This window comes from Rattus rattus, chromosome 2 (assembly GCF_011064425.1).
Source record: "Rattus rattus isolate New Zealand chromosome 2, Rrattus_CSIRO_v1, whole genome shotgun sequence".
Taxonomy (NCBI): domain Eukaryota; kingdom Metazoa; phylum Chordata; class Mammalia; order Rodentia; family Muridae; genus Rattus; species Rattus rattus.
In genome coordinates, this window is record NC_046155.1 from 98446223 (window position 1) to 98457307 (window position 11085).

At 46.6% G+C, this 11085-nt stretch overlaps 1 protein-coding gene across 1 annotated transcript; it reads left to right on the forward strand.

Annotated features, from left to right (window-relative positions):
• The first annotated feature begins 8761 nt into the window (after nt 1-8761).
• On the forward strand, nt 8762-10280 carry Lipt2 (lipoyl(octanoyl) transferase 2). The gene is made up of 2 exons (XM_032893034.1): nt 8762-9244; nt 9678-10280. The coding sequence occupies exons 1-2, from the start codon at nt 8779-8781 to the stop codon at nt 9905-9907; spliced, it is 696 nt and encodes a 231-aa protein (XP_032748925.1). The 5' UTR covers nt 8762-8778; the 3' UTR covers nt 9908-10280.
• The last annotated feature ends 805 nt before the right edge of the window (nt 10281-11085 follow it).

Below are 11085 nucleotides of genomic sequence, written 5' to 3' on the forward strand. Positions count from 1 at the left end.
AAGCACCTAAAGAAATGTTCAAAGTCCTTAGTGATCAGAGAAATGCAAATCAAAACGACCCTGAGATTCCACCTTACACCAGTCAGAATGGCTAAGATCAAAACCTCAGGTGACAATACTTATTGGCAAGGATGTAGAGAAAGAGGAACACTCCTCCATTGCTGGTGGGATTGCAAACTGGCACAACCACTCTGGAAATCAATTTGGAGGTTCCTCAGAACATTGGAAATAGACCTACCTAAAGATCTGGAAATACCACTCTTGGGAATATACTCACAGGATGCCCCACCATGCCACAGGGGCACGTGATCCACTATGTTCATAGCAGCCTTATTTGTGATATCCAGAAGCTGGAAACACCCCAGATGTCCCACGACAGAAGAATGGATATAGAAAATGTGGTTCATTTACACAATGGAATACTACTCAACTATTAAGAATGAGGACATCATGCAGGCGAATGGATGGAACTAGAAAATGTCATTCTGAGTGAGGTAACTCAGACCCAAAAGGACATGGTATGTTCTCATTAATTTGTGGATATTAGCCAAAAAAAAAGTGCAGAATACCCAAGATACAGTTCACAGAACTCAAGAAGGTCAACAAGTTGAAGGGCCCAAGTAAGGACCCCTCAGTTCCACTTGGGAGGGAGAAGAAAGCAACCACATAAGGGAGGGAGAGAGGGACAGAGGAGGAAAAGGGGATGGTAGGGAGGAGAACTTGATCTGGTATTGGGTGAGGGAAAAGGACTGAAGCCCTGAGGGCCAGCAGAAAGAATGGAAACAGGCAACCTTGGGAGGAAGGAGGTTAAGAAGACCCTATGGAATGTACCAGAGACCTGGAGAATGTGAGATTCTCAGTACTGAAAGTGGGGGACCCTAGATGAAAGGCCCTACAGTGGGGAGAGGGAATGTATTGAATTCACCTCCAGCAGAAAGACAGGGCATTAAGTGAGGGATGAGTTTGCTATCCCACAGCCAAAGCTCTGACCCATAATTCTTCCTATCTGAAAGAAATGCAGGGATGGAAATGGAGAAGAGCCTGAGGAAAAGAAGGTCCAGTGACAGGCCCAAAGTGGATTCCAGCTCAAGGGGAGGCCCCAAGACCTGACACCATTACTGAAGTTATGGGGAGTTCACAAAAAAGGACCTCTCATGACTGCTCTCCAAAAGACCCAACAAGCAGCTGAAAGAGTCAGATGCAGATATGTGCACCCAAACAAGGAACAGAAGCTGCTGACCCCTCTGGTTGAATTAGGGAAAGGATGGAGGGAGCTAAGGAGGAGGGTGACCCTGTAGGAGAACCAGCAGTCTCAATTAACCTGGACCCTTGAGATCTCTTAGACGCTGGACCACCAACCAGACACTGAGGTGAGGCCTCCAAACATATATAGCAGAGGACTTCTGGGTCTAGGTTCTAGAGAAGATGCACCTAACCCTCAAGAGACTGGAGGCTTCAGGAAGTTTAGAGGTCAGGTGGAGTGGGTGGGGTAGGTACATCCTTGTGGAAATGGGTATGTGTGGTGGGGGTGGCAGGGTGACAGGGAGGAGGTAAGGTGTGTGGAACCCTCAGGGGATGGAGTAGAGGGTGGACCAGGAGGGGAATAAAATCTAGAGTGTAAAAATAAATTAATTAATAAAAAAAAAAAAGAGCATCTGTAAGACTGGCTGTGCTTGAGCGATGAAAGCTCCCCACAGGGCATGAGAGCAACCTCGCTTTGCTCTGGAACAGATCAGAAGTGCAAACCCGGGCAATCTCTTGCCTCAGGACACCCAGGTCAGACTAATTGCCTCAACCCAGAAGCTGTGTAACAACTACTTCAGTTTCTTCCGGGGCATTGTCTGTTACTTATGCAGTTAGATGTTTTTGATCAGGGCTGCCATAGGAAAAAGTAATGTTCCCGGTGACCTCACCTCCCGGTGGCACTGTTTTGGGAACAAACTGAATTCTCACGGTTCTCCCAATGGTGGCGGGGTGCCCACTTCGGACAAGGTATTTTTCATACTGAAGAGAAACAAAGATAGCGTCAGCCCTCATTTGTAACTTCCCCAAGCAACTGAAATCTAAAATCTCTTTGTTTCCCTTTTCAGTTTGTAAAGCTGACTTTTGTCCTTGTTAAAGTGGAGCAGAAACATGAAGTTAGGGGCAAAAAACAAAACACCTAAAACAAAACCAAATCAAAAAGGAAAAAAAAACCCTTTATTTACGTATATATTTATTTCTAGACACATTTATTTTTGCAACACAGGCCAAAATGGAAATCCTGAAACCTCCGCCCACCTTACCTCCTTAATATAGATACCTCACTTCTCTCCCATGGCCCCACACACCAGTGTCATCGTCATCCCTGACCCCGGACATCCTTCTTCCTTCCAGACCGGGAGGCAGCTCGCCTCCTCATGCCCGGCCTTCCCAGTGGGCCATCCTGGCTTTGACCTCACAACCACCAGACCCTTGTTCAACATTCAATGGCTTCCGCTCTCAGCACCCTGCCAGCTCTCTCTTACCCTGCTTCTCCGCCCTGGAACCCGTGGGAGAGTAATCTAGAAGGGAAGAAGAGGAGAATGTAGCCCCACGGTGTTATTCGTGGGTCGACATCATAGCAAACTATAGACTACATGCTAAGACATACTTTGACATAAATTTTATGAAAATTAAAGAGACAGATGATAAATTATATTTTTGTTTCACCATTTAAATCACTACCACTTTGTCTTAGTTTCCATTGTTGGCATGACCAAAGGTGACTTGGGGAGGAAAGACTGAATGGTTTTAAGTAAGACAGTGGCATGACGTCATGGACTCGCCTTTTCTTTATTTCTTCAGTCAATGCCCCCAGCTGTTCACACAGGCTGTTCTCTGTGCCCAGGGTGTTTCTTGGCAGCACCAGTACCTCCTCAGAGGGACCTTTCTGTGGACATTATCTCAGATCATTCTCTCATTTCCCTTCTATCACCCTTGCAAGGTGATTTTCTTCTCTTTTCCTTTCTTTTTTTGACTGCCAACAAATTGATGAACTTCCTGGCTAACCACAGAAACAGGGAATGTTTCAGTCACTATTCTTTGAGCATCGACTTGTGTGTCTTGCACAATGAATGTAATACATATTGTCAGGAAGATGGGTGGCAGGATTAGGAGCATCTTTGTGTCAGCGCTTCATGAACTAGGATAGCATCAGGAAGCAGACACGATCTGTAAAATGCTTCCATGTCAAGTGAAAGTCAAATAGCCATTCTTGCATGGTTAGAGGGAAGATTTTTCAGGAATTTGGCCAGAGAAGCACAGTGAGAGGTTCTTGCTGTACACAGGGCTATGCGTTATGTCAACTTCAAAACACTTAGGCCAAAGCAGTCTGTGCTCAGAAAATTTTCTTTTAACAAAAAAAATGCCTTCTTGGGCTGGAATGCTAGCTCAGTGGTTAAGAGCACATTAGAGACGGCCATGGGGTTTTGGAAGCGCTCTGGCTGCACTGTAGAAGTGAAGGAAGTAGGTGAAAGCAAGCTGGAGGGAGGGAGTTGCCATTATGCCAGGCTGTTAAAAGCCAGTGATGGGAAAAAGGGAAATCAAGTGGGGCTTGAGTGGCAGCTCAGTGGCTAAGAGCATGTGCCGTTTTCCCAGAGGACCTGAGTTCTATTCTGAGGACCCACATCAAGTGCCTCACAATGGTCTATAACTCCAGCTTCAGGCGGTCTAAAGCCTATTATTTCTAGGACGTTGTTTCTTAACCTGTCGGCTGTGACACCTTTAGGGTTGAATGACCTAAGACCATCGGAAAACACAGATATTTGAATTATGATTCATGACAGCGGAAATATTACAATTATGAAGTAGCAATGAAAATAACTTTATGCTTGGAGGTCACCACACAAGAGAAACTGTATTAAAGGATCGCAGCATTAGGAAGCTTTAGAACCAACAATCTAGGAGCACGTGCACTCGGGTGCACATATCTATACACAGATACATACCCATAATTAAGTATAATAAAAATAAATATTTTTTAAAAGATAATGCAATGAGGCCAGATAGTTGGCGCAGTTCCCAGCACCCATATAATGGCTTACAACCATCTGTAACTCTGGTTTCAGGCTGTCCAATATCCTTTCTGACCTCTGCGGGCAGCAGGCAAAACGTCATACACTTAATCTAAATTAGTCGAGCAAGTTGAATTAAAAAAAAATGACTTGAAGGCTGAGACAAGAAGGGGGAGGCTAAGAAGAGGACCTTCTGAGTTCCCTTCCTGTACCTCAAACAGCCATCGGTTTTAAATGATGGGCATAGTGTATGATTTGATTGGGAAATGGACCACTGCTACAAACCAATTTCAGACTATCGGCAAGAAAGAACAAAAGAGGCCCCACAAGATTTGGTGGTTCGATATGACGTCACTGTTCCAGCTTTAGTCCTTGATAGACCCTGAGTATGGTGACAACTGTGCTTAAGACCAGGAGAATTAAGTCCCCGGTCTTACTGTATGCTTCAGGTAGTTGTGCGGGATCAAAGACAATGGTCACACTCCATGGATTAGGGGTGAGGTTCCATTTAGAGGCATGGCAGCCAGCAAGAACACTAGGTCTAACCCATAGACGACTCTAGGACGTGACAGCAGGACTGTAGGCAGCAGCCAAGAAGGTAGATTGTTCTGCCTTGTACTGTAGGCTAGGGTCAGGGGGGACATACAGATGGCTCTGTCCTGTTGACAAAGACATGTTTCCTGACCCTTTAGGGCAAAGTTCATGGCTCCCTCTTCTGCATATTGCATTGCTATTGTCTGCAAATGGGTCTATCTCTGCACAGAGATTGGCAGCTTCTTGAAGACAGGGACAAAAAGCACACTTTCATTTATTTTACCTTGTGGGTTTTTTCCCGACATAGAGTTTCATGTAACTCGCCTCAAACTTGTAGGTAGCCCCAATTAACCTTAGTTCCTGATTTCCCAAGTGCTGAGATTATAGATATGAGCCAACATATCAAGAAAATTTGTATTTTGAATCTCTGTCACCTATTGGGATGGTAAAGTGTGGGGTAGGACTGTATTTCACACAGCAACTCCGTTCCCTTCATACACTCAGCTTCCCATGGTGATCTATTTATACACTTACCCAGCAAACATTTTCTGCCTATCATGTGTGAAACAAGAGGGTGTGTGTGTGTGTGTGTGTGTGTGTGTGTGTGTGTGTGTGTGTGTATTTAAAGATCAATTAGAGAGGGTTAAGGTTAAGGCTATGGACTCTGGCACTTGACCACCTAGAGGGGAACCTTTTCCTTGCTACCTTCTAGTCAATGGTAAGTAAGCAAGCAAGTCAGATTCTAGAACCCCGTTTCCTCAGTTGTTCTATGAGGACAATAATAGCATCTACTTTATGGATTATTAAAATACTGCTCACATCAGACTGTCCCCTACTCCATTATCTACAGTGTGTAAGACATTCTTCAGTTTGTTCCTTGCCCTGAGAGACTCCATTTTTACAAGCAGCGCTTGACTCCATTTTGATTGTAAAAAGAGGCAGGATGACTCTGCTCTTGATAGGTATTTAAATAACACCATCTGCCTGGTACCACCCCCAAGCCACTAACAGACAGAATTTACTCCCAAAGGTAAAAAAAGAAAAAAAAAAAAGAGTACCATCCTGTAAACTTATCAAAGCAAATCGGGGCTATTGGAATACATGGCATATTAAAATCATATCAAGAAATTAAGACCCAAGAATGTATCCAACACTCCAAATAGAGAAAAGGGTGCAACGCCTTTGCCTGGACCCCACAAAAAGGAAGGCATCAACCACTGTGATGGCGAACCATCCTCTGTCCACCTGGCATGCGGCTTGAAAGACCACAGGCAGAGACTGTCCAACTGTCCTGGGAACGCCCACCTGTCCCGAGAACTGCAGCCTGAGCTTACTCCCCACTGACCGTCCGCCTATCAGTGTCTGCCATCCATCTGGTTGACCTGGTTCTCCACCTCTGTGACCTCCGCAGTCTCACACCTTGCCTAACCCTGACCCTGCTGCTTGACCTGACAGCTACCAGTGCCTTCAGCCGGGTTCATTAATGCCTTATCTAACCACCCTCAGTGACTGTCTTTGTATCTGACCTCTTCGGGACCTCCTGAACTCCACTATGGGCATTTAATCCTTTGTAGCCATTCAGTAACCTACATGTATACATACTTAGACATATATTTACTGTGTGATATGTAATTGTGGTCTGAGAGCTGAGATTAGTAGTTAAGATGGAAATAAAAGAAACTGTGTTTGCTTTGGCCAGCTATCAGGGGAAATTGGGAATACAAAGAGCAGCCAATACAACCAATGTAGCTCAGGGATTTATCGTTATTAAATAAATTCTGACATGTGGAAATGTTATTGTAAAAATATAAAAAATGAAAAAAAAAAGTATGCCTGTCTTTTACCTCACTTGGTCCGGCACTGAGGTGCACCAAGGTATCTGCTAGATATCTTGAAGGAAACACCTCCCAACTCCAAGGCAGCCCAGTGTCTCCTGCTTCCACACACTTTCCTACACTCAAACCCTCACATAAAAGATCACACAGCACAATAACCTTTGGCCCAATTGATAAGATATAATTGCCCATCTAAACATACAAAGCCCAGTACCATCCATCCCTTAAGAACATTCATAACAACCTGTAATAACCTAGGTAGATTAGAGTCAGCAAAGGTTCAGAAAGTGTTAAAAGAAATAGGAGGAGGGCAGGGTGTGGGGAGGGAGACTCTGGGCTGAGCCTGGTGGGTGTAAATTGGACTCAGCACGCTATGAATAAACACTTTCTACAGCGATGATCTGATCGTCTTAGGTCCTGAAAATCTGGGATCATTTAGGAGCTTGGAGGTTGCCATGTCCCTTGGTGAAGGCTCTCAGTTCAATGACATGCATGACAAACTATTTAACGGGTTGTTCTTTCATTCTGCAAATATCTCCTAAGGCCCTATAGGTGTCGGACGCTAGTTAGGGGAGATGAGGACCCGAGAATCAAACTGTGCATTGCCTACTTCAAAGGAGTGTACACAGTGACTGAGACAGAAAATGACCCCGATGCTCGGCTTTCCTCTGCTTCACACCAGGACAAGTATTCGGCAGGAACCGAGTTCATCTTAAACAGGAACCAAATCATTGCAGTTACTTTCCCCACCCTACACGGAATTATTAATACGATGTAGGTGCTCTGGAACAGGGCCTTATGTAACCCCACTTTTCAACACCTCTTCTCCCAGAGCCTGGAGCCATCTAAATGTTTACTTTTTTTAAACCACATCCCCACCATTGATGACTCACAATAACTTCAGTCATCTGCTCTGAAACCCACTATTATATATGTTTCCTGTTCCAGTCTGTCCACCGTGTTAATTCTTGGCATTGAGCCTCATTCAAGTTGTTACTCGGTTCTTGCTCTTTCCTGCCCCACCCACACCCGGTGTTACTGGAGCCACTAAGAGTCAAAGTCCATCCCAACAGTTAGGAGGCAGAGGCAGGAGGATCTTCTGTGATGGAGGTAGGCGAGTAGCTGCATGGCAGAGGTGGGGGGTCTCAGAGAGTGAGAAAGCCCACAGTGCAGGGACGTAGGCTCAGGCTTTAGGCCAATATCTAAAAAGGAAATAAAGAAAAGAGGGGGAAAAGTTAGTGGACAGCGCAGATCTGAGTTATGTCCCAGGTCAGAGTACTGCACCAGAGACACACAGTGTGGTTAGAAACAGGGAGTGGTTATTAAAAAAAGAAAAACATTCCCACGAATGAGAGTGAGCTAGTGGGCTAATAAAAGCCTTGGGGACTGAGGGCTCAGGACCCTTTATAGGACTTTGACTTCTACCTCTCCAAATTGTAGTTCTGAGGCCTTTCCTGACACATTCTCTGTTGTATGAAGCTCAGGTCAGGAAGGGTTTCTGGGCCAACTGGTTTCTTTCACAAATTAATCTTGATCTCCAGTCCCTGTCCTTCCCTCAGCCTCTGGATCTGGGTCGCCTGATGACTCACACTGGAGTTCACCTCAGAATGTGCCTGCATAAGGGAAGCAACCCCTAAAGATTAACGGTGCCTTCCCAGGAGTGGCTTGTGTTTGAAACCCATCAATGTAGGATATGCATTTCTGCCCATTTGCTTTAATCTAGAATAATTCTAATGGGCCAGGCTAGACTCAAAGCATTCCTGGGGAATAGCTAAGGAAGGAATCTAATGCAACGGTTTCCCTGCACAACTAGAGTCTGCCTAATCCTGCTTCTTTCCGGTCTTATATATCTTTTAGAATTTTTTTTTCTTTTTTTTTTCAGAGCTGGGGACCGAACCCAGGGTCTTGCGCTTGCTAGGCAAGCGCTCTACCACTGAGCTAAATCCCCAAACACCCCCCCCCCCGGTCTTATATATCTTAAAGCACCTGCTACATCCCACACCAACCCACAATAAACTTCTTTGCACACTAGTCTCCCTTTCAGTTTTCTAGAATTCAATATATTATTGAATTCTGTTTTTCTTTAAAACACTATAAAACTTTAATATTAGCTTGTCAGCTGTGAACACCTAAGCTCTCGGGGTTGGATCTTCGTTTCTCAAACACTGTGCACTACAGTGTCACGGTCCTAGGACTGGGTCTGTAGAACACAGAACATACTAAAGAATGATTATTGGAATGAAAGGGTGGATAAGACCAATCCTGCTGGACTCTGGGTCACACAAGTAGGCGGGAACTGAAGCGCCACTCAGGGGCTCTGTCCCCGCCCCTAGACCGAACAGAAGGCGGGGCCCACGCGCACCGCCTCCCGCGCAATGTCGCTTCCCGCCGTCCGGCTGCTTTGGCTCGGGCGGGTGCACTACTCTGAGTTCCTGGAGCTGCAGGAGCATTGGCTAAGGCGGCTACAGGCCGACCCTCGCCCCGGGACCTTGTCGGGGACCAAAGCGGGCGTGCTCTTGGTCTGCGAGCCAGCGGGGCCGGTGTACACGGGCGGGCTACGCGGCGGCCTGACACCCGAGGAGACTACGCGGCTGAGGGCCCTGGGAGCTGAGGTGCGCGCCACCGGCCGCGGCGGCCTGGCCACTTTCCACGGCCCGGGCCAGCTGCTCTGCCACCCGGTGCTTGACCTGCGGCTTCTAGGCCTGCGCCTGCGCACCCACGTGGCGGCGCTGGAGGCGTGCGCTGTGCGTCTGTGCGAGCTCCGGGGCCTGCGGGGCGCCCGCGCGCGGCCGCCGCCCTACACTGGTGTCTGGCTAGGCGAGCGCAAGATCTGCGCTATCGGTGAGCGCGCCGGGGCGGAGCCGGGCCAGGACCAGTCTTGGGAAGCTCTGACCTGGAAATGCCTCTGACCTCACTCTTGGAGCTGAGACTGAAGAGTCCCCTAGTTCCGCACTCATGAATAGAGAAACACTAGGCTTGAATTGCCAGGTTACTTCCTGTGACTCACAACGGGGGGACGTGGCGCGGGGGCGGGGGGGCAGGATGCCAAAATTTAAAACTTCCAATGGAAACGCAATTCCTGTGCTAAACGAATCTTTAAAATAAGGGCAGCCGATGTGTAACCACAACCACCACCGCCATTGACCCAGTTTGTGTTCCATCCGGGTTCCCAGAGATATGGCCCAGCTCTACTTTTCAGCACTAGAGGGATCCTGTGGTCCCAAAGAAGGAAAGTGTAGCTATCTATGCTAAGACATTTTGGCTTGCCTTGCAGGAGTCCGCTGTGGAAGACACATCACATCCCACGGCCTGGCTCTGAATTGTTCTACCGACCTCACGTGGTTTGAGCACATCGTGCCTTGTGGACTGGTTGGGACTGGAGTCACTTCACTGAGTGAGGCACTTCAGAGACTCGTCACTGTGGATGAAGTAATGCCATCTTTCCTTGTGGCCTTCAAGGAGACTTTCAAGTGCACGTTAATCTCAGAGGACAGCCCCAGCTGAAGGACATTCATTCACCTTAGCCTGGGATGACGGTTCTGCAATGGAAAGCTTCTAGTCCAAGTCCCTAGAACTACTCTTTGATTTTTCTGACCATGACTGAGGACAGATCCTGAGCTATTGCTGCCTTATCTCCCCACCTACCTCAGAGGTCGTTATGGAAACACTATGAGAAGTCACATGCTACGTAAAGCATCCCTGTGACCTGTTAACGGAGACACTCCAGTGTTATTATAAATTGCCATTTCCTAATTACTTGCTACTTTTTCAGTGCTGTATCTAACAGCAATTTTGGTTGTTAGGTCTTTGAGTTGCGTGGGAACCAAATTTCTGTGAGGCCCAGTGAAGAGATAAAGTTACTTTGTTCTCAAAAAAACAAAACAAAACTGGATCTTCCTTCAATAAAGGGGAAAGCCTCTTCAAAAAAAATATTTTTTTGCCTTTCTGGGTTGAATGCCTCAAATTTGATAATTTTACCTGTTTTTGCTTGAGGTCAACAGAGATGGGTTAAAGGCTTTGTAAAGACAAGAGTACACCCTCATTGTGTACAAAGGCTATAGAGGAAAGATTTTCCTAAATGGGATCCCTGGTTCTGCATAAAGGTCAGGTCTGCTAAGAAGCAGAAACTTTTGTGATTCGAGACAGCCAAGGAACACATTAGCTCAATTCTTGTGGATCAGGAATTTGGAAGAAATGTACCTAGGTTGGTTGGAGTCTTACCAGAGCTTCCATTTAAAGGTGCTGGTTGTCATTAGGAGGCTTAGCTGTCGCTGGGAGGTCAGTGTCCAAAATGGATGGATCACTCCATTGTGCTTGCTTGCTTCTAGTTGTCAATGAGAAGCCTCAGTTCCTTACCATGCACACTCTTCTGTAAGGCAGCAGTGATATTAGAAGGGCTATAGGAGCTCTCGTGTCTTTTATGAGCTAGCTTTGGAAGTCACACGGTCCTTTCTGTAGTCTCCCAGATGAGCCTCACTCAGAGCAAAAGGAATATCCCATTCACTGCAAGAGATGAAGTTTTTAGGAGCCATCTTGGTTTTGTCCTCCTAGCTTATGAAAAGTGGAGCTTTGGCTGAGGCTCTGGTCCACAGTTGGAGCTGTGGAAGTAAGTTATTCCCCTCTCTGGGCTTCAGTGCTGTTCACACTGCATTTCCCAGGAGCCTCATAAAAAGGCTTTAATG